General features: G+C 41.2%; 1 protein-coding gene across 2 annotated transcripts in view; it reads right to left on the bottom strand.

Moving 5' to 3' along the window:
* Nucleotides 1–1,831: 1,831 nt before the first annotated feature.
* mgaa (MAX dimerization protein MGA a) overlaps nucleotides 1,832–23,565 on the bottom strand; it is a 34,049-nt gene continuing 12,315 nt past the window's right edge. Inside the window, exons 6-29 of one of the 2 annotated variants that reach the window (XM_014991364.2) lie at nucleotides 23,035–23,163; nucleotides 22,751–22,870; nucleotides 21,115–21,848; nucleotides 19,969–20,245; nucleotides 19,728–19,855; nucleotides 19,554–19,631; nucleotides 18,896–19,013; nucleotides 18,419–18,780; nucleotides 16,301–17,455; nucleotides 15,575–15,905; nucleotides 14,965–15,243; nucleotides 13,604–13,888; nucleotides 12,686–13,293; nucleotides 11,791–11,881; nucleotides 10,800–10,891; nucleotides 9,815–9,966; nucleotides 9,603–9,657; nucleotides 8,890–9,012; nucleotides 8,687–8,798; nucleotides 7,701–7,818; nucleotides 7,463–7,517; nucleotides 6,416–6,530; nucleotides 4,217–4,516; nucleotides 1,832–3,409 (exon numbers count right to left, since the gene is read on the bottom strand). In XM_014991364.2, the coding sequence (XP_014846850.2) occupies nucleotides 2,784–3,409; nucleotides 4,217–4,516; nucleotides 6,416–6,530; nucleotides 7,463–7,517; nucleotides 7,701–7,818; nucleotides 8,687–8,798; nucleotides 8,890–9,012; nucleotides 9,603–9,657; nucleotides 9,815–9,966; nucleotides 10,800–10,891; nucleotides 11,791–11,881; nucleotides 12,686–13,293; nucleotides 13,604–13,888; nucleotides 14,965–15,243; nucleotides 15,575–15,905; nucleotides 16,301–17,455; nucleotides 18,419–18,780; nucleotides 18,896–19,013; nucleotides 19,554–19,631; nucleotides 19,728–19,855; nucleotides 19,969–20,245; nucleotides 21,115–21,848; nucleotides 22,751–22,870; nucleotides 23,035–23,163 (6,443 nt within the window). In that variant the 3' untranslated portion in view covers nucleotides 1,832–2,783. The remainder of the gene's footprint in view (nucleotides 3,410–4,216; nucleotides 4,517–6,415; nucleotides 6,531–7,462; nucleotides 7,518–7,700; nucleotides 7,819–8,686; nucleotides 8,799–8,889; nucleotides 9,013–9,602; nucleotides 9,658–9,814; nucleotides 9,967–10,799; nucleotides 10,892–11,790; nucleotides 11,882–12,685; nucleotides 13,294–13,603; nucleotides 13,889–14,964; nucleotides 15,244–15,574; nucleotides 15,906–16,300; nucleotides 17,456–18,418; nucleotides 18,781–18,895; nucleotides 19,014–19,553; nucleotides 19,632–19,727; nucleotides 19,856–19,968; nucleotides 20,246–21,114; nucleotides 21,849–22,750; nucleotides 22,871–23,034; nucleotides 23,164–23,565) is intronic. The other variant, XM_088002751.1, reaches the window with a different exon arrangement.

Genomic DNA, 23,565 nt, shown 5'->3' with positions numbered 1-23,565 from the left:
TTAATTATAACTGGAAAATGAAAAATAATTCACAGTAAAAAAGGCTTTCAAGCATCAATCTCTGTGTAATTAATGTGTTTAATGTTTCTCCCTTAGTGATAAAGTATTTAAAATAAAATAGGCTTTTCAATAATGTTCTAATTTATTGAATGGGTATGTATTCTCTTAGAAATGCTTGAACATGCTGTAGGGAGGAACCATGGGGCTGGTTTGTTAGGACAAACTGGAATATTAGGATTCCAGTTTGTTTATGTGAATGATAAATCTTCTTCACCCTCTAGGGTTACTTGTGGAGTACCATAAGGTTCTGTTCTTGGCCCTATTCTCTTTACTATATATAACAATTGGTGAAATGATCAGAGCATTGTAATGCTGATGATACTCAATTATATTTATTCATGAATATAATTTCCTTTTGTCTTCTTCGTGGTTTCCGTCAGTAGTAACATCCTGTTGTTGATTATGTTGTAAGTGAGATGCCAATAAAAGTGTTTCCATTGTAACTTTGCAAAATATACTGCTCAAAAAAATAAAGGGAACATTTCACTTTAATTTTGTGTGTGGCTCCAAATCCAGGCCTCCATTGGTTAATAAATTTGATTTCCATTGATGATTTTTGTGTGATTTTGTTGTCAGCACATTCAACTTTGTACAGAACAAAGTATTCAATGAGAATATTTCATTCATTCAGATCTAGGATGTGTTATTTGAGTGTTCCCTTTATTTTTTTGAGCAGTGTACAATAATTTTGTGGCAGCCGATAAACCACCTCATCCAAGTACAAAAACATTTAATCACTTTCTGTTTCCATTAAGCAAGTGCCTTGACATTAACCAAAAAAATCATTACTGTTTAAACTTTACCTTTAATAACATAAAGTTACTTAATTTTTAAAGTGCAATCAGTAATACTTTTATAACAAATTTATATCAGTAATGATTTCTTGCTTAATGTGAAGTTGTCATTGTAAGAGCGGAAATACTATCTAAGGAGTTGTTTGGCGGAAAAAAGACACTGGCGCCTCGGCGAAGACTTTGGCTTCGCACCAGGTCAAAGACATTTTGAATAATGTCAACTTTGTATTAAAAGTGTCATAATTTACCGAATGACACTTTATGACAACAGTCATAAATATTCATGAAGGCTTTTTCATGTTCACTACAGGTGTTTATGACAGTGTCATGACAGTCTTATTCACCCCCCTTCAAATAAAGTGTTACCAAGACGGGTGTAGAGGTTTACCTTCCAGCAGGACAACCACCCTAAATATCAACTTAAACGCCTATTAATGTGATAAGAATGGTCTAGTCAAAGTCCAGAGACATACCCAAACACTTCAAACTAGAATTTCTCCATGGAGCTGAACAGATGGATGCAAAACATCCAGCATGATAACTTAAGCAGTTTTTGTGCAGGTTTCATAAAACTCCAATTTCAGATCTATTAAGACCTTTTTATAACCACCATCTATGGAACTTAAGACCTATAAAATCACAAAGAAATCGTATGGGTTGGCAACAGAAGTGAGTCAGTGGCTAAGAAACTTCAAGTAGTCAACTGGTGATAAATTTACACTTATCCATGATAGACATGAAAAAGCTACCTAGATATATTAGCAACTACTTAGCAGTAATCATAACCACCTCAAGTCACAGAACGATATGAAGATATCTGCGCATGACTCAAACCTTTGTCTGACATGAGAACAAAAAAATAAACAGTAATATAAAAGATTAAATAGTCCAGCCATGACAAAATTTAAGACCAATTTACATAAAAAAATGAAGCATCGTCCCATTTTCATTCTGCAAATCAAAGCCAAAAACACAAGTTTATTTTAAAAAAAAACTTTATTAATATTAAAGAGTTAAACAAGTAACATCACCTACTTCAAAAGTTTTTAACACAAATAAAAATAAATTCCAAACTTAAGCGACACGAGGCAGAATTCTTAAAGAACAACGATTTGCACTTATTTGAACTTCCAAACAAAGAAACCAAACTGAACCATCTTACTCCGGAGACGTTCGCTGGAATCGTCCCAGGCGGTTTCAGGAGAAGATTCAACATGAAGAGTGGGTCAGTGTGAAGGAAGTGAATACTGCATGTCAACAAACCTCTGACTGATAGAAGTAGAAACTTTAGCAGCAAACAATATTTAGGAAAAAGTTGAATTTTTATTATTTTACACCAAACTTTATCGAGTCAAATTTAGAAAAAAAAAGAAAAAAAAGAAGAAGATATTCTTCAAGGGAAATTAACTTATATTCTCTCAGATATGATAACTATGTAGTGGAAGTTATTAATAACTTGGTTTTAGTTTTTTTTTTTTTTTTTTTAATGAGAGTCTGATGATTCTGAACCAGTCCAGGTTTCTGCTGTCTGATTTTGAAGCATCCATCTTTTTCCTTTAACACCTTTCATTCTGCTAACGAAGGCTGCTGCGCCTGGTTATGCTGGGACTTTCTTGGGTGGCAACATCTGCACGATGAAAGGTTGTTGAATAGTTCATGTGGATTTCTCTGTCTATCGAAGGATGAAAACCAAAATGTGTGGAGATCAGCAGATCAGCTCCTCTCTGCTCTGCTCCAGGGCGGCTGACGTCATCTCAGTCCACAAAGTCTAAAGCAGAAAAGTTGCAGCTTTACCGCAGAACTCGGCGATTGTGAGAGATCAAATAGAAAAATCAGAGCCGTGCTGAATCAATCCATCTGATTCGGCTTCGGGAGCAGAAAGAAAATCCATTTCTAGTCGTTCCAGGTCGTTGCCCGGGTGACGTGAAGTCAGCTGGGGGAGTTTCCCCTCAGCCCCAGAGGAACCAGCCTAGGCATGGGCCTCCAGGCCACGCCCACGGCCCCAGCCCCTCCCACTGTTGCTTCATTATTACTGCCTAGTCCCGCCTCTTTGGCTCCTCCCACCTTCATGTGCAGCAGAGGGGGCGGGGCCAGCACACCTTCATTAGCGTTCCCTAAAATTGGCCCTGGGTGCTCGGAGGCATGCTTCTGTTCCTCGGATCCGCCCACCACCGGAGGATCAATCACCGCTGTAGTAGCCGTGGCAACAGTCTGCTGGTTAAGAAAAACTATTTCGTTAAGGAGGGACGACAGGCTCTCATTGTCAGAGTCCTGTCTGGCCATCTGTCCAGCAGGGTCAGACTGTCCGACGTCTAAGGGAGGATAAGGAAGACCAGGGGGCGGGACTGGAGCACGAGGGGGCAGAGCTGGACCCTGAGGGGGCAGGGCCAGAGCCTGAGGAGCCAGCCTGGGGAGGGGGACACCCATCTGGCTGGGCTCGGCAGACACCAGGAGAAACGCAGGCGGAGCTGGAGCCAGCAGCGGCTGAAGCGCCTGGGTTCGGTGCGGTGTACTTCCTGGAGGAGCGGCAAACGGCACTTTATCCATGGGTGGTGCTGTGGAGAAACACAGTAATCAGCAGCAGGAAACTAGAGGTTTTTAGGGTAGACAAAAATAACAACTTAGTTCCATTTTGGAAAAATACAGTCAAAACAAAAAAATGTAGAACAAATTGAGAAAGTGAAATGCTCTAACATGGCGAGAACTGACTGGAGATTTGGTTTGATGTGTTTCAGGTCTGATTACCCAGCTTCACTCTGACTGGCTTAGACATCCTTTCATCTTTCACATTGCTTGCTCAGCATGTACAGTAGCTGAAATGCGCTCTTTTTTGTTCACGTTAGAAACCTTTGTACATTTTTGGTGTGTTGGTTATTCCCATTTACCTCTCCCCTTTTTTACATTGGAATTATGCACACTACATTCCTCCTCATTTCTATAAGCTATGCATCATTTTCCTTCTACATCAATAACGTAAGGCATGTGTAACTTTTAAAGTCTCACTGAAGCTTGTACCAAAGAAAAATGATATATCAAATCTCCTACAACTACTTCCTGTCTCTTTGTTGTTTCCGCCAGTAGTAACATCCGGATGTTGATCACAAAAAAATTTTTCCATTGCAGTTTTGCAAAATACATTTATGTTGATACGGCAGAGGAACCACCTCATCCTGATGCTAAGGTTTTTTGTCTAAAAAACGTGAGTTTTTTTCAAAAAAAGATTTTCACATCATTGGCATGTTTCCATCAAGTGGATATATTTTCGTCGTTTCCATTTTAACTTTAATGGAAACGCAGCTACATTCATCCGTCTTCCTGACCCGGTTAAGTGGTTTTGTCTACGTGTTATGTTGCCGTCTTACCCTTCTCAGCTGACATTTTCTGAGGCAAGTCTCGGTTCCTGCTGCGAGACAGAATGTTTGGAACGGTCTTTATCCGTTTGGTGTCTGGAGGAGCCGGCACGCCGTCGGACACGTGCAGGACAGGCTGACGGAGAGGCTGCAGCTGGACGGCTGCGGGAGGGGCCTGCAGGGGGCCAGCGACTCCTGTAGGGATGGCTACACAGAGGACGCCCTCCACTGGGACGTCATTGGTTGTTTGTTGCCTCCCCTCCATCTCAGGCTGCTTTTGATTGGTCAGCAGGTGCTGCAGCGTCTCCGTCCCTGCAGCCAAAAATGCAAGAGATTCCAGAAAACCACCAAACATGCGACATATCACATTTACTTGACATGTTTCCATAATAAAGAACATATTTCCAAGTGATTTATGGAAGTTTCACTCATAGCATCTAAAATGTTCTGCCTTTAGGAAGGTTTACAAAGTAAATGTGTGGAAATGAAAACTACCAAAATCAAAACAGCTTCTCCACAGAGGATTTTTCTAATCTGCCTTCTTTTTGCAATATGCAGGACTAAACGTCCTCTTAACCACATCATCCAGTGAGAGAGCTTACATTAGCAAATACCACACTGATGGTATGACAGACAAACTGATCCATAAATATTTACACTTCTTCTCTTCCACAGTTTACCCATCCAGAGTTTAAAAGTATCTATCCACGAGTCATGGCCGGCAGGCGGCTTCTGGTTCTGTTCTTTACTGGTTTTATGAAAGAACCAGTTTGGTTTTCCAGAACCGTCTCACAGGATCACAGTGAACCGACAGTGTGATGACGGAAATCTAATGAATGACTCCAGCAGCCTGGCACAGCGAGGCTCTAGTGTGTTTTTACTGATTCGATTAAGCAGATCAAAAACCAAAAACAAGACAGAAAATTCAAACATTTTGATTGGAGGCCACCCGCTGCTGATGAGAGTGACTCTTACTCTATGACCCGGCTCAGAGATGGATTCAGTTGACCAGGAGCAGAGGTTGCAGCAATGGGAAAAAGAAAGAATTGTTGCAAAGCAATCATCAGCAGAAATGAAAACAGTTTTACACTGAAACTACTTTGGTGAAGAAAAACAAAAAAGTTCCTTGACTGGCCCAACTCCCAGGTTCTGTAAATGTCACTCGCTCACAGAGGAGCAAAGCAGAAACTCCTTAACAGACATTCACGGCTTTTCATCCAACATAAATTACATGTGCTGTCTTATTATCTTATTTAATATCTAAACGCTGTTTATATCAAACATAACTTAAAAGAAATTTGACTTTGTAATTTGATGTCTTGAAATTGGTCCTTTGTCTCTTTAAGAAGCTCCTCCTTTTTCTGCCACTCCTCCTTCAGCATGACATCATAACATCACGATTCCATTATGCTGCTTACAATCATTGTTAGGAGTGTTGCGCTGAGAAGTAGCTTGCATTATGAGCTCAGGTGTTTGCTAATTAATGCTGGCTAGTCTGGAGGAGTTGAGTGAAGGAGGGCAGCTCTGTGAGGCAGAAGCTTGGAGACTGCAGCTCAGAGGAGGAGCTTTGTGCCCAAAATGTTCCCAATCCATAAAGCCAAATCTATTCAGTCTAATTCTATGCTTTGTGCTCTGAACTCTGTCATGCTTAATTATTTATTTTACATCAAATTTAGAATTCTGAATTGGACTTTCTGAACCTCTTTAAAGTTTATTTTACATGTTTGACCAAAGTAATCAACCTATTGTTTTAGTCAGTTTCACTTTCTTTATTATTTATTTTCTATTGGTTGTTCTACTCCTAATTGCACTAACTAAACAAATGAAAGTTGTTTTTCCAGTGAAGCTGTTGGTGTATTTCAGTGTGATGTACTGGTGCAGAGTTAGCACATTAATCAGTTTTTCAGTACACTTATGTCTGTGTTTGAAAAAAACTAATGTTTCAGCTGTTTCTCTGTATCAGTGCTGGAAGTGAAAAAAGTGGATCAGACCTAATTAAAATGCAACTGTACAATCAAGCATGTTTGGTGGTCAGGAACAGAGTCTGACTGGTGAGCAGAAAAGTAGTTTGATTTCCCACTTTGGACATACAGTGAATGCAGCATGATGCTGAAGTTGTGTAGAGATAAAACTCAATCAATGTTTGTGATTTCCCTGATTCTAATTCATTCTAAGAGGCCCAAGTAAAGTACCAAAAGATTAGTGTCAGACCTGGTGTGCTGCTGACGTCCTCAGTGTGTGTGTCTTTATTATCTTCCTTCTTCAAGCTCTGATTGGACCACAGGCTCTCCGCCTCTGTCGGAAGCTTCTGGACCTCCTGAGGAGCCTAAAACCCACAAACACTCCAAGTTCATTCAGTCCACAAAGCAGCCGTCTCATGAGCTCATATAAAAAATAAAAAAAATCGTTAAAGTGGCAGTATTATGCTTTTTCCAGGCATATAGTACAATTTTATAGCACAATCAAATTACTATGTTCAGTTATTATAAAAATGCTTTATGTGGCAGATATGACTTAAAAAATGTTACTTTTGATTTAACATCTTGAAACCTGTCTCTTTAAAAGCTTCTGCTCTTTTGGAAGCTCCGCCTTAAGGAAGTCTTCACAACATGATAAGTTCCTCTATTAAGCATTTAGCAACATTTTTACCAGCACTGTAATGAGAAGTAGCTCCTATAATGAACCCAGCAGATGTGCAGTTCCTCCAGGTGTTTGCTAATCGTAGCTGGCTAGTCTGAAGGAGCTGAGTGAGGGAGGGCTGCTCTGTGAGGCGCAGAAGCTTGAAAACTGCAGCTCTGAGGAGGAACTGTGTCTCAAAGGCGGGGTTAGGCCCACTTAGGTGTTTTGCACAACTGAATGGTTGCCATGGAGATGAATGGATTTCTCAAACATGCATGAAAGAATCAAAAACTCCAGGTATGTTTTTGATGAGAGAATAACATAACATGATGTAAAGCTAAAAAAAAAAAAAAAAGGAAAAAAAAAGAGAAAAAAAAAAGAAAGAGTTAACTTTACATAATGCTGCCCCTTTAAGAAAATGTAACAGCTTTGTCACATAGAGGCAGGGTGGTTTGGATGAGATCAGCTGAAAACTGCTTCCTGAGTTCACTAGACTTTTTCAGATGATGTAAATCATTGAAGTATGAAAAAAAGCAAATACATCAGATATCTGTAAGAGGCCAGGCAGTTTTTATTGTTCACATGATTCTTCAGGATCTACTGGACCTGCTGGTTTCCCACGGCTACGGTAATACACACCTGACCAAGCTGCTCGGTTCCTGGAGAGATTGGAGAGTCCACTTCAGCTTCCAGGCTGAAAAACAGAAAATCCAAGATTACACAGGAGAACGAGTTTAGATCTTAGAAATGTTACATATCAAGTATTGAGAACCTGCTGAAGACATGAAGCTGTCGAGCACAAACTAAACCACTAGTTACCAGTAACCAACTAGTTACCAGTCTGGTTAGCTCACAGTGATGTGGCTTCACTTCTTACTCTGAATTAATGGTCATCTCTATCTGCTGCTGTGCTGCTCCACATCCACTGTTCCCCTCCAGGTTTTCCAAAGTACCGCTCCAAGCCTCCTGCTGACCGGTTCCCAGCTGGCCATCACCTGATGTCAATAAATTTCAGAATTAAACTTTTTTTTACACAAAAATGTCAAAATTTGCACAGAAATAAAGATGGTGCCCTTCTGGACCAATTTAAGACAGTTTATTGGGGAGGGGGAGTTGATTTGTGGTTTAGTTACTCCTTAAAGATTTATCTTGTTTGTTTCATTTTAAAAGGTTGTGAACTGATATGATGCAGGTTTGTGGTAAAAGTGCAAATAAAGTGACATTCTGCATTTCTCCTTCAACTTAACCTGACAAACTGCCATCATTTACAGATATGGCAGCTTATTCTAGGAGACATGTCGGATTCTAGAGATGCAAATCTTTCACTGTCCAGAGATTCGCTTCTGATTTTTATGGTCATGATTTGATTCAGAAACTATATTCAGATCTGAAACAATTTTTGATTAAGAAACGACTTTTCTGTTCAAACGGACTGGAGATTCTGTTTAAATCATCTGTGTGTTAAGAGGAAAAGACACTGTAAACAAATAAACCATCTAGTTAAAACAATTTTAAGAAGTTCCATACTGTATCAAGTTCCATCAGTTTATATCTAAACAAAAAAGAAGTGTTTGTGTAAAATTCTGTCACTTAAATTACCAGTGTGAGGTTAGCTTAGCTGGCTGGCTTTCTCTGAAATAAAAAAAAAAAAAAATCTAAAAATTACAATACAATTTTACAGAAAATCAAGCAGGCCAAAATTTATTTTTGAATCGATTCAGAATTCCCAGGACTTGGAATTGCGATTCTCTATTGAATACATTTTTTTCCTGCACCTCTATCAGATTTGACAGTTCTGTTTAAATGATGTAATCCAGATCAGTCCCCAGGTTGTGTTTAGACTCAGATAAGAAGTGTTTCCACCTGCTGACGGAGCCAGAATGGACAGGAACTCATCCCGTCTCCGCACCAGGCTCCTTTTCTTCCTCTTCAGGTCTTCCTCACAGCTCCTCAGCTCCTGGATCACCTGCACGGCCTGCAGCAGAACACACACCGTGAACGTCTTCAGACCAACACAAACACACGCACACACACACACAGAGGAGGATGGAGAACTGGTTGCACACCTTTTCCAGCAGGGAGGTTCTGGACATGCTGTCATCGGCTGGTAACACTTCCCTCTTTAACTGGAGGAACGTCTGCTTCATCTGGGCTCGATGCTTTCTGCAACTTGCATTGGATTCGTGGTGCTGCGCACGCACGCACACACACACACATATACACACACACACGCACACACACATGCATGCACACGCACACACACACACACACACACACACACACACACACACACACACACACACACACACACACACACACACACCCGTAAGCTTCACAGTCTTTAAATGAAAGGTGAAATGTATCAAAGTTGCTGCAGATTGGATATTTCCAGAAAAAGGATTTTTTATTTTAATTGCAAAATGTATAGATTTTTTGTTCAATATTGTTGTTCTTTGAGAAAATGACTTTTTTCTTTATAAGAGTCTATATACTCCATTTAATAATTAATCGATTACTAAATTAGTTCACAATTATTTCAGTTATCAAATAATCGTTTCACCACTAATGGTATACTACACCAATATAAAGAGAGAAAGGAAAAATAAAAATCACGTTACATACATTAATCATGTTTCCTAACCAGAACCTTCAGCAACTGCAAATGGTCATCTTCCTTTATTTTGCACAAATAAACTAAATTCCAGTATTGTTTACATCTGATAACTGATTCACTGCATCACAGAACCTGCTGGTCTCCCACGGTTACAGTATTACACACCTGAACGTTAATCTGGGTCCTTTGAGAATTTCCGGAGTCCACTTCAGCTTCCAAGCTGAAAAACAGAAAATCCCAGATTACAGAGGAGGACGAGTTTAGATCTTAGAAATGTTACATATCAAGTATTGAGAACCTGCTGAACCTGTCGAGCACCAACTAACCAACTAGTTACCAGTCTGGTTAGCTCACAGTGATGTGGCTTCACTTCTTACTCTGAATTAATGGTCATCTCCATCTGCTGCTGAGCCGCTCCACATCCACTGTTCCCCTCCAGGTTTTCCAAAGTACCGCTCCAAGCCTCCTGCAGACCGGTTCCCAGCTGGCCATCACCTGTCAGCTCACCAGCTGCAGCTGCAGCAGCACCCTGCCACACCAAGAAACAGATGAAGCCCAGTCAAGTCAGCAGCCATTTTGCAGCTTCAGAGCAGCCTGGCATCTGTTTTTATGTGGCTACACACATTTGTTTGTCACAGGAGGATTCTGTGACCGTGCAAATATTTTGAACGGAATTTCAGGAACGAGTTGCTTTACTAAATGAACTGAATAATGTAGTGTATCTGATTCAGTGAAAAGACTATGTGAGGCCATCATGACAAGAAAGATACAAAGACAGTAGAGAAAAAAAATATGTCTGGAAAATGTACAGGAAGGCAAAAACAGAAAAAAGAAAAACAAGTTGTTTCAAGGCCTGTTTTTTAGTCTGACCAAATTTTCTTTTACTTATAATTTTAGAAGTTATCTGCAAATAAAAACAAGCTTAAAATATTTTCAAGTTTTTTATTTTTATTTTATTCTATTAGTAGACATTTTTATCCTTGCACAAAAAAATGGGATGTAACAAATTTGACTGAGTTTGCCTTGATTGCCTAGAAATGTGAAGAATTAGGACAATTTTCAAAACATTTCAAAGATCAAGTGAGATTCTGTAAGGCATAGATTGCTTTTTTTTTTCTTAATAAAGTCTTTATTAGAAAACTGCTTTTTATATTCACTCTGGTTCTCTTTGATTGTTATGAAAATTATTTTGGTGAAACATTTTACAGTAAAAAACCAAAACAAAAACATATCTTTAAGTGGATCAAACATTTTTATGGAACTTTAATGATGAAAGCATCGTAGTCAACAGGTTAACAGATGATATAAAACTAATTCAAAGTAGAAAGTAGACCTGACTCTAGTCGCGTAAACGTGTCTTACATTAATGACGGTTTTCCTCTTGGGGCTTTCCTCCTCAGATGAGATGTAAATCAGACTCTGGACCTCCGTCCTGGCAGCTGCTGCCTGACCCGCTGTCACAGAACCAGAGAACAAACCCAGAACCGGGTCAGGTCAGCCAGGTGTGTGTTGGTACACCAACACACACCTGCTACCAACAGACCTGCTAAATATGTTTAGATTATTTAAGCAGAAAAATGTTTGTTTCCATTTATGCAAAAGCACTTAAACTAAAAAAAAGAAGAAGAAAAAATCTTGCTTCACATTTGAACATAAATATTTGGTAATTCGTTCACCTTAAAGTTGACATGAAAAGTCTGCACAGTCCTCTCAGACTGCCTGGTTTGTATGGAAGAAAACAAAAATCATTTCAGAACTTTTTCCTGCAGTGGAAACCAAACTGTAATCATTCAAGAGGAAGAAACAGATCAACTCTGCTTGACCTCCCATCACCTCTTAAACCTGGGGATGGGTTCAGCCACAGCATCTGATCTTATTCTCTAAGAGACTGACGTTTGTCTTTGAGTTTTGGAGGTCAGAGATCACATAAAAAGGTGGAAAAAGTTCAGAAATGATTTATGATGGAAACACTGAGTTCCAAATGGGTAGTAAGACTTTTTAAGTTGCATAAAAACACCAAAAAATTGAGCAACTGCACCAATTCATCAGCTTTGAGACAAATGAAGGACAAAACACTGACTGACTATTTGTGCCTCTGTTCACTTTGGAATTCTCAGCTGAGATCTTTTTTACGAAACTAATTTTGCTGCCTGCCTTATTTGGCTTAAAGCTAAATGAAAACCAGAAAAAATAATTATTTTTCACTGCAACCTTTTCTGCACAGAAACATTAAAGAGACACCGCTGCCATAAAGGTCCCATTAGATCCCACAGTTTGATTCAAATGACGTAATCTACAGCAGTAAAGCTGCTTTTAGACTCTGATTTATGGATAATAAAATGTGTGTTCAGACCTGCTGTTGGAGGCAGAACTGACTGGTTTTCATCATGACTCCTCAGCTGCTTTTTCTTCTTCTTCAGGTCTCCTTTAGAGCACTTTGCATTCTGCAGAAAAATACATGCTGTGATCGTCACCAGAGCAAAAAAAATAAAAAAGAATTCCACACACAGCCAGCTGGTTTGTGAAAATAAATAAATAAATAATGCTGTCTTAATGCTAGCTGTGCTAATTCTAATAATTGCTAATATCAGGTCGTAAAGCTGAAGTACGTAACTTTTACAGAAAGGTTTTTCCCCATGTTTGTTAAAACTGTCAGCATGTCGTGACAGTTTGTGATGAGACAGATAATCTGTGAAAAGAATGCTTGAAATGTCACTGTAATAATGTGATCACTGCAGAGCTGTGTAGCACCGACTGCTCTCCATCACAGATATTCACCTCTGGTCTTACAATAAATAAATCGACCAATCTCACCAGTCAAATATATCCTCATCCACTATGTCAATTCATTTTTTGGAGTAAAAAAAAGTAATTTTGTGATATGGCACATTTATGTTATGGTTGGACGAAAGAATTAAGTAGAAAAATATAGTTTTTGAACATTGTTATTCTTAACAAAAAGCAAACAAACAACCCCCCCCTGGAAAGTAGGTGAGATTACCATCACAAAAAGGAAATTGGTAACAAAACCTTTGATCACAGCTTTTTTTTTTAATCAGAGTCTAAATCTGCTCATCACAGAATGATGTAACTTTTACTTCCACAGCTGACCAGCTTGTTCCTGACTGATTCATCCATCTGGGGGCAAATCTAAATCATGTTCACTGAACTAATAAGAACTTCATGTTGTTTTAATGAGAGAAAAAATAAACTTTCAAAATGAAAACATTGCGTTGGTCTGTAATCACCTGATTCTTCTCGTCCTCACTGTCAGACTCCCTGAAGTCGGACGAGTCCTCCGTCTCGCTGCTGGACACCAAGTCCACCACTTCGTCCACAAACACGACGTTCAGGTCCATGGGGTCAAAGGCAAACTCCTCTTTAGGGCCGAGACAGTCCGGGGTGGGCTCAGGCGGGGGGGACCGCGTTGGAGGTGAGGGCCCCCTGTGAGCGGCCGTCTGGACGGTCAGCAGGGTTTGTGGTGAATCGTCGTAGCGCTCAACTGGAATGTCCTTTTTTTCACACACCGGGGGGTCTGGGGGAGTGTAGTTCACAGGTTGGCTGGGGCCCTGGAGCCGTATGATGCCACGTTCTGATCCCACTATTTGGGTGGGGGGCAAGAAAGGGAGCTGGATAAAGATGGGGTCCTTGACCCGGTGGGGGGGGACGATCCTAAACGTGCAGGTGTTCTGCGGGGACAGAAAAACGGATGGCGGTATGGGGGGGTTGGAGGAGGAAGACGAGGCTCCTGGAGACGGTAAAGGTAAAACCACAGAGGAAGAAGAGGACAGGTTGGTCAGAGCCGGGCTCTTCACCGCGGCTACAGGAGGCAGCCGGGCGCAGGAAGCAGAACGGTCTGAGGAAGAGGAGGAGGAGGAAGATGGGAAAAACTTCATTGGGCTAAAAAATATTACTTTACACTGAAATTTATTCCAGAACCATGAAGATTAACCACCTTGTTCACATTTCCTTTCATTAGTAGCAAAGTGTCCAGACTGAATCTGGAACTGTTTGGGTTCAGGATGTAAACAATTTCTTATTCACCGAGCCGAATAACAAATGGACTTAACTGGGTCTGATCAGATCTTTATTGATATAATATCCCATACCAAAATTGTAAACAATATTTTGACAGTATTCAGCCCTGCCAGGGTTTCAACACTTACCTCCTCCAGGTACGGTTGCTGGGGGATTGCCAGACCTCGGCAGGTTAGAGGGAATCAGCTGGACCAAGGCTCCGTCAGGTTTTCGGTAATACTGGACACCCGCTGATGACCGGACTGGCTTCAGGACCATCCTTTGGCCTGGGAACTGAGTGATCTGGGGCGGCAGCAAATTAACCAACTTAGGAGGATTTGGAAGCTGAATCAGCAGCGGCTGGGGGTCCGTAGGTGTCGTCGAGTTCTGAGGTGGGTTTGGAGGTCCACCAACCAAGTTTTGTGGCTCATAGTCTAGAGGTACATGAAACAACAGACAGTTGATTAAAGGTTTGGAAAAGACAACAAAGTTATTTTCTCAGTATGTGTCGATTGGAGACCCCCAGCCTGCAGAGAGATTTCTGTAAGGGGGTTGTCACCTTGTTTTATTTTTTAAAAGTTTAATTAATATTCTTATGCTGGTTACCTGTTCATTTTAGTATTTGTAAGTTTCAGGGCCCTACATGAAAAAGCTCCTCTCCGTTTTACTAAACTGTTAAAACCCCATGGTCTAACTGGGTTCAGGTGGTCTGACCTCTGCTCCGTCCTCACTGGAACAGATTCCCTCTGATTTCACATTGTTGAAGCTGAAGACATTCAAATGAGCTTTTTCTTAAGATCCTAACAAATATTAACTTATCTGTTTTAAAAACTTGTATCATTAGATTTGCTCCTCGTCTTTTTACATATTTTTTTTAATTCAATAATGTTTATACATCCTTTCATCGTCTCCATTAGAGAAATATAAAATGAGAACATTTTTAAAACTGTCGCACTTCCTTCACATTATTTTATTTAATAAGCAGTTTTGAATGTATTCAACAGAAAATGCACGTCTTATTTCAGATGGGAAAAGCAAATCCAATTTTTTTCAATTTATAAATGATAATATGTGCATTTCAAAATACAATAACCCTATTTATTCCTATACACGCAAATTAAGACTAAAAAAAATGCATCCTTAAAGATGTAAGGGGTATTTTTAAGCATTTCTTTATGACTTATTTTGAGTAAAGCTAAAATGACTACAGATGTGTTAAATGCCACTAAAACTTGCATTTTAGTCAAAACACTGATTAAAACTAAATTAAAGGTAAAGTTAAACATAACGCTGCAACTCTTTGCATATTCAAACAACCTATTGAAAGAGGAGAGAACACTGACTTAAAATTAATAGTTGTTGCAAAAATAATCCAACACCAGCATCTTATTCTACACAGAATGATGTTCACCCTACTGAGCTGAACTGCATTAATATAACACTCTAATTAATACTCTATAATAATATTTTGACAGAATTCGACAAATCCTCGTCGTGTTTCAACACTCACTTCCTCCATGAATGGTTGCTGATGGATTACCAGGCCTCAGCTGGCTGGTGGGAATCAGCTGGACCAAGGTTCCGTCAGGTTTTCGGTAATACTGGACACCCGCTGATGACCGGACTGGCTTCAGGACCATCCTTTGAGCTGGGAACTGAGTGATCCGGGGCCGCAGCAAAGGAGCAGCCACATTAGGAGGGTTTGGAACCTGAATCAGCAGCGGCTGAGGAGGGGTCGAGTTCTGAGGTGGGTTTGGAGGTCCAACAACCACGTTCTGTGGCTCAGAGTCTAGACGTACATGAAACAGACGGTTGATTCAAAGGTTTAGAAAACACAGCGCAGTTCTTAGAAACTCAAGTTTAAGAAATGTCTATAAATGAATTTTATTAGCGAAAACTTTTTGTGTGTGTTTAAGACCAAAACTCAATGGGAAAGAGTTCAGAATGACAGACAATGTGAAACGGTATTAACATTTCTTGATGTAATTTCTGTTGGTAAATTTTTCACAGTTAAAATATTATTTAATATTGTAACTATTATTAGTAATACAAGTAGTAGTAATAGCACTATTCATAATTTCATCATCCAGTTATGGTTATTTGCAGATATATGTGCTTACCTGCAGAAGGGGTGGGTAAAAGGGTGGCTAGAGGGGTGGCAAGAGGGGTGGCAAGAGGGGTGGTAAGAGGGGGCTGAGTGGCTGGTGGCTGTGACTGGACCATGGCTGGGGCAACAGTGGAGGCTGCAGGAGCAGGTGGGACACAGTAAACTGAAGATGTGACGTGGGGAATACTCTGAAGATTGCAAGACGGCTCGGACGATGAAGAAGATTGTCGCTGCTTCGTAGACCCCACTCTGCCTGTTAGATAAGCTGCCAGACGATTGGCTGGATGAAGCGCCCCCATCCTGCCCAACTTGATCTTTGCCAAAGGGTATTGCTTCCCATTGACCTGCACGACCACAGAAACAAGAGAATACAAAGTAAACTAGAAATCTGCTTCTACACCAGCAGAAAGAGAGAGAAAAAAAAACAGAGAACAGATAAACCACAGTGTCATCTGTGCTAAGATGGACCCCAAACTATAAATAACAGCAATGTGATGAGATTCCCCCATCAGCCAAGCTGCATGATAGAACAACCAAAAGGTTCCGACAGACATCATTCTTCAGATTAACCTTTGACAGATTGCCACTGTTTTGTTAATATAGTGCAAGTTAGCTAGAAAAGATGAAGCTATGAAGTGAAGTCATTACAAGACTTATTAGAAAACCATGTCCCAGGGTAACCAGAACCAGGAATGTCACTTAGTATAAATGAAGAAGAAAGAAAGTGATGAGCTTTTACCTGTATTACATCATCTGGTCCTCCTGGCTTTTTCTTATTGGCTGAGAGAAAGCCGGAAGGTGATAGTCCCACCAGTAAAGGGAAAGGCAGAGACATGCCAGTCCTCCTCTTCTTATGTGAATTTAATCCTTCTGTGCTTCTTTTCAGCTCATGCCTGGCTTTATAACGTCTGAAGCCTTCTCCATTCTTCTCCATATAATCTTCCCTTCCTTCTTTCTGGCAGTCATCTATATACTCCACCTCCTTTTGGAAGTCCATTATAGACTCCGCCTTCTTTTGGAAGTCCTTTGTAGACTCTGCCTTCTTTCGGAAGTCCTTTGTAGACTCCGCCTTCTTTCGGAAGTCCTTTGTAGACTCTGCCTTCTTTCGGAAGTCCTTTGTAGACTCTGCCTTCTTTTGGAAGTCCTTTGTAGACTCTGCCTTCTTTTGGAAGTCCTTTGTAGACTCTGCCTTCTTTTGGAAGTCCTTTGTAGACTCTGCCTTCTTTTGGAAGTCCTTTGTAGACTCTGCCTTCTTTTGGAAGTCCTTTGTAGACTCTGCCTTCTTTTGGAAGTCCTTTGTAGACTCTGCCTTCTTTTGGAAGTCCTTTGTAGACTCCGCCTTCTTTTGGAAGTCCTTTGTAGACTCTGCCTTCTTTTGGAAGTCCTTTGTAGACTCTGCCTTCTTTTGGAAGTCCTTTGTAGACTCCGCCTTCTTTTGGAAGTCCTTTGTAGACTCCGCCTCTTTTTGGAACCCCTTTATGGTCTCCACCTCGTTTAGATGGTTCTTCATAGGTGTCTCCTCTTTCTGAAAGTCTTCCATAGCCTCCACTTCCACCTTTAACTTCTTCTGCCAGTCCTTCATAAGCTCTGTCTTCTCCATAACCTCTTTCTGGCATTGCTCCAAAGGATCCATTTTCGCCTTTAACTTCTTCTGCCAGTCTTCCATGGGCTTGTCCTTCACCATCACCTCCATCTGGCAGTCCTCCATGAGCTCTTCCTCCTCCTCTTTCATCACTTCCTTCTGCCATTCCTCCATGGGCTCCTCCTCCATCACCTCCTTCTGCCAGTCTTCCACAGACTCTACAGACACAGAGTCTGTGAAAGACTGATTCATCATATTCTTCGAGCGTTTAGGAGCCTTCTCATTTTTTGAAATCAAATCAGAGCGGTTGTCCTAAAAGACAAAACATGTTGGGTAAGGTCAAGGATGCATTATAACAAGAAAATCAAACGATTCCATTTAACTTAAACTACAGTGGAAAAAAAAAGACGCATAACATGTCACCAACAACACTACAAAATGGATGAACAGTCACTTCTGAGCAGCATACAGTTTGAAGCTACAAACTGGAAAATTCAGTTTCTCTTAATATGAAAATACAACCCTTTCCATCTCTGCATGGACGTTGACGTGTCCTAGAAGTGGCTAAGATGGCTGGAAATATTGATGACAATGATAATGATTACAAAGTATTTTAATATTTGGAAATTAATTTTCGTATTATACCTACATGGGAAAAACTGAGTCTACCAAATGATTCAGTGGTATCTCCCAACACAAGCCACTGAATCAGGCCTGAGCACAGCTTTTCAATAAGGCTGAGGTCTGGACTTGAACTAGAACATTGCATTGCCAGTTTGGGATCACTGACCAATCGTTGACTCAGTTTGGACAAAGACTGCTGAACACATAGCTTCATGTCTGACTCTAAAATACCTTGGTTTACAGAGAAGTTTATGGTCAACTTAATGACAGTAAGGTGTCAAGGTTTTGTGATGCCAAACAAGCCCACATCATTACCCTTCCACAACTATGCTTGACTCTGACATGATGTGTTTGGGCTCATAAGTCCCTGTTTGTTGTATCCACCATACAAGGGATGGACAATAGAGTTGGGCATTTATCGTTATTGTTAAACTTTTTTTGTCATGCTGAAAACTGAGAGTCATTGTGACAGGTGTCACAATGACTCACAGTCATTGTGACACCAATACATTCCTTCCTATGAATGATTTTTGAAAATTAGCTGTATTATCAAGATTGCTATTTCTACAATCTTCTTCAAGTTGACATATAAGATTCTGTTGCTTAGAAATAGCATTCCAGATGTGGACCAACATTTAACTTGTTCTTCACCTGTCTGTGTTGAGCTGCTGGTTTGATCCCTCGTTTCTTTCCACGAGTCACTGGTTTTTTGGCTGGTGCCTTTTTCCTGTCCAGAATGGGTGTTGAGATCTGGACCTTATACTCGATGCACCTGTTTCCGCTAGTTTCATCCACCGTCTCGTCGATTGGAGTGATGAGGTAGTTTTTGATCCAGAAAGGTCTGTCCAGTTGATCCTGAGCCATCGCCTCACACAGCTTCTTCAACACGTAGCTGCGGTCGCTGTCGTTCACCCACTTGCAGTCAGCCAGGATCATGAGGCGTTTGGATGGTTTAGAACAGAGAGCTTCTGAAGAACCTGGAGGACTAGCGCTGGGTGATTTGTCTGCATTTGCTGGTGAAGAACGAGAAAAGCTTTCCATTACGCTCAGGACATGAATCTGAAAATACAACTGGCACTAAAAGCTGATGGGAAAACATCCACCGTGATGGGTTGGTCATGAACTTACCAGAAGGAGGTCTGGGTGTGGTAACATTAGTCTGTGTAGGGGCTTGTTCTCCATGTTTGTGGACTTTCAGTCCTGCAGTTTTATCCTTGGATGACATCAGTGCTTTGGATTCTTCCTTCTGTTGGGTAAATATTGGACTACAGGTCAAATGGTCCAGGAATGAGTCAAGAGAAGTTCAGATATGGATCTGTCTTTTTGGTGGAAAATGTTAGTCATATCCTTACAGAATGCTATTGCAGATTACAGATTACAGATGCTACTCATGTTCTTCACTCCCAATGTGGTGCAGAAAATTATGTCTAGTCTCTACTCACAATGCATTGCTGTAGAATGACACAAAACAGGTAAGTCTTTTCTGACCAAAGCCCTAACGAGGTCAAGAGTTAGCAAAACTCAATCAAAACCATGAGTGAAAGGTCTGTTCTATAGAATCACTTCCTGAAGCACAAACCGTTAAGGTAGGTGTGGAATGACAAATGTGATCCTGATGAGAGTGATATACTTTGTTCCAACACATGTTGGGTGTCAACATGATTAAATTTGCTATTTGCTTCCTCCAAATCCAATGTTGGTGTCGCTCTTAAGCATTAGAAGAACAAATGTTTATGATTAGTGTTTTAGGGCTGGTGGTCCCCACCACTGATCTGAGCATCATTACCTTCTGTTTCTGCGTCTTCCTGATGTAACTTCGAACTCTGGCACAGCTGCTGCGATATTTCCTTCTCACCTGGACAGACTTTAAAAAAAAATAAAAATCACAGCATTCACTTCAGCCCATATCTTCCCCCTTTACTCGCATTGTGCCGGTATCAATGCTGTAAAGAATAATTACAGGTGGCTGGAGAAAGGGGGCCACATCCGGCGCATGGACTGGCTCTGGATCAGAGGAGTCAGCGTTCTTCCTCCACAGGGTCCGGACCCGCTCCGCAGGGTGGGCCACGGTCTCTGCCTCTTTCAGGACTGAAAATTCAACAGGTTGGATGGAGTGCGCTTACACCTTTTCAACAACAAGCTGCTTCTACTTAAAATAATTTGTCCTGGTTAAACAATGAAGGCAGAATTTAAAAATGTACCATAGGCCATCTTCATCATCCTTCTCCTCTTCTTCTTGAGTTTGCATTGCAGGGGGGAGGGGCTGGCGTCAGAGCTGTCCAGGTTCTTGAGCAGAACCATCTTCTGCTTAAGGCAGCTGCAGCCGAACATGCAGAGCGGCCGGCCACAGTGGCTGATCCTGGAACAGTGAGACAAACTGGAGCAGACGCATCCCAGCCTGCAGAACTCGTTCAGACAGGTCACAGCTTGTCTCTGCCTTAACTTGATCGGCGATGTCGGGTTTTCTCTCACAAAACCCTGAGTGGGGAGTGGAAAACAGTCAGCAGGGCCAACAGGTTGGTACCTTGTTTATGAACTCTCACTTGGAATGGGTTGGTCCATCTAGTCAATGTATTCCATGTTTTAACCCTTTCCTGCCTCATTTAATCTCTAATTAGATAAACAAAATTATACATGATTTGAGGTCAAGCACACTAAAGGAAATAGAGATTGTTCATTTAAAAGGGGCAGTATTATGTGTTTTCTACCCACATTGTATCATTTTATAGCACTATCAAACAACTATGTCACCTTCAGTAGTTATAAATACGCTGTATGTATCAAGGAGAACTTGAAAGAAATTTGACTTTGTAATTTAACACCTTGAAATTGGGCCTCTGTCTATTTAAGAAACTCCTGTTCTTTCTGAAACTCCACTTTCAGGAAGTCATCACAACATGGCTCCTCTATTAACCCTTCATCAATATTTTCATCAATATTGCTCTAAGAAGTAGCTCCTATAATGAACTCAGCTAATGCGCTGGTCCATCACATGTTTGCTAACTGCTGCTGGCTAGTCTGAAGGAGCTGAGAGGCGGACCAATCACACCCCCTTACTCTCTGCAACGCTACAGCTTCTTCCCATTAGCAGAGCTTGTTGTGGATGCTAATGCTAGTCACCTTGGCCACCTGTCTCATACCAAACTGTCATGACATAGTGACAGTTTTAACAAACGGGTAAAAAAACAACATATTTTTTATAAAAGTTACATACTCCAGTTTTAACTCGAAGTTGGAACTGAGAGAACCTTCATTAGTTTCTCTGACATATTGAATGCTGCAGGTCTAATCTTTAAAAGGAGACAACAGAGACACAGACCCATCCTGGTAAACAAACTGGAACTCACAGTTTGAGTGAAGAGGGACATCAGAGCGACGGTGGCCCTCTCTGTGGTGATGCTGGTTTGGAAGCAGCCCTCCAGAACCACACTGTCCTCCAGTTCCTTGAGCCTGGCGTAGGTCCGGGTCACTGTGACTCTGTTTTCCTTTCTCAGGCCATCCACAGAGTGATCAGACGGCTGCTTCCTCACAGAGTCTGGTTTGAGCTCAGAGTCGGACTCAAGCGGAGCCATCTCCTCAGACACGTTGAGGGCCGTGGACACACTGAGGGTCTGAGAGGATGCTCTGGGTTTCAGCCTCCTCCTCTTTGTAAAAGCAGGTCCATTCAGAGGTTCTGAGGTCAGAGAACCAGGCACAGAGTACTGCAACTGTACAGCTGCTGGAAAGTCCGAAGCAGCACAACCAGCTTTGATTCTGTTCGGTTTGGGACCTCTGGGTTTCCTCTCTGCCCTCCGGCAGGCCGCGCTCTCTTTGAGTCGTGATCTCTTCGAAGGCGGGATGAACCCGGATATGATGTCCGAGGCTGGCGAGCCGGCTGAGGGCTTCTTCAGGATGTGGTCCAGAGTCCGGACATAGCTGGTGCTGCTCACAGGGAGCCGGTAGGACGGCGCCTCCGCTGGTGGCTGGGAGAAACTGGAGGCGCGCTCGTCGATCAGCTTCCCCTCCGACTCCAGATACTCGTCCAGCATGTCGCTGCAGAACGCAGACAGGTTCTTCTTTGGCAGGTCAGCACTGGGGCCAGCTGCAGGATACAGAGTGAGACATTTAAGGAGGATTGAAAGCAAAAGTGTTCATTTTCTAGTTCAAAATGATATCCGATTCAACATGTGGGAAGGCAAACTGGTGATTGGTACTGTTGGTGTGTTGTTGTTTTTTTCTTTTCCCTCCTCTGTGTTTGTTTCTTGTCTGAGCACAAATTTATGTGTATGTAAATGGGTCGGCATGTTTATTTACTCAAAATCAATTAAGAGATGTGTAAAAAATAAGTGTTTGCAAAAACTACAAACTTCAGCGCATTATATCAGGATATTATGTTCAATATCCTATTATGTTGAAATAAGAGATATATATTCATTGATATATCAATTAATATAGAATAGAATATTCAATAATTTCACTGAACTCTGATCCAGAACAGCACAGCCTTCTGGGAGATGAAGGCAGAGCTTTAGCCAATCAGCCTCTCAGGGTCAGCTATGCAAGATGGGTGACATCAACTTAACTCACTCACTCTTTGGTTACCTAGCAACAACCTGAATAACTTGAGCAGCAGTTTCAGGTGTGTAAAGCTTTGACTGCCGCTCACATGTTAGACGACGGGTCCATGAGGAGACCAGAGTCCTCATGACAGCTAAGATGTTGATACAATTTGGAATGACGCTGTAACATATCATAGAATCTGAAAAAAGTGAATCGTTTTGAATACTTTCCAAATGGACAGCATGTTTGTAAAAAAAAAAAAAAACTAAAGAAAACGTATGTTGTTTCTCTACTTGACAACTTATGCATTAGTCTGTGTGTCTGACACATAAAATCCTCAGAAAATGCATCTGTTTGTAGTTATACACATGGAGAGGTTCCAGAGTTATGGACACTTCTGCACTGTGCTGTATTGACTAAAGCTGAGGACATGATGTGAAGCACCTTCAGGTTTTGGAGTAGAGGCTGATTCGACCTCTGACGAGGTAAACTTCTCTTTCCAGCCTTTAATCTGGGTCAGATCTGTAGTTTTTCCAGTTCTGGATTGAAATGAAGCAAAAACCCCTAAAGACAAAAGAATAATAACAAAAAAAAGGTAATTAGATTCTGGATCAGTGGCACTTTACCATGTTAAGATTTATTTCTAAACATTTTAGGGTTAGTTCTGTTTGTCTCAAAACACAGAAACTCTTTCAGAATAAAAGCACCAAGTCTGTGAGGATGCCTACCCTGAGAGGTTGGGGTCGTCTGGGTCAGTGGCTCCGTAACGACTCCAGGAAGGGGGATGGGAAGAGAGACTCCCAGGTACTGCAGGTCAATGGACAGCGCCGGATCCAGGAGGGTCATCTTAAGACCAACTGAGGCCACAAACATCACCAGACACGAAGCATTATCTTAGAGTCAATGACAGCTTTAAGTCAACTCACTGGAATCCAGTAGGGGTGCACGGATTGTAGTTTTCTGGCCGAACAATGATTTTTAATGATTTATTTTTTTTTTTTGACATGTTGATTCTGATTTTGGCCAATACCGTTTTGTTTTTGTTTGTTTGTTTTGTCTGAAATGTTGCCAAATATAGCAACAAAATTAATGAGTTAGCAACATTGTGATGACTGTTATTAACCGTAGATGTGACCTAATGGGCGGGTCTGTCAGTCTCATGCCAGAGCAAAAGAGGACAGTGGCTGATCTTCAGATCTTAGCGCAGATAAATAAGATCAGTGGATAAGATCAGTTTCACACCTAAAACCCCGATCACA

This window comes from Poecilia mexicana, unplaced genomic scaffold, assembly GCF_051168715.1.
Source record: "Poecilia mexicana isolate PSO_F unplaced genomic scaffold, ASM5116871v1 scaffold_22, whole genome shotgun sequence".
Classification (NCBI taxonomy): Eukaryota; Metazoa; Chordata; class Actinopteri; order Cyprinodontiformes; family Poeciliidae; genus Poecilia; species Poecilia mexicana.
This window is presented reverse-complemented; position numbering and strand designations above follow the sequence as displayed.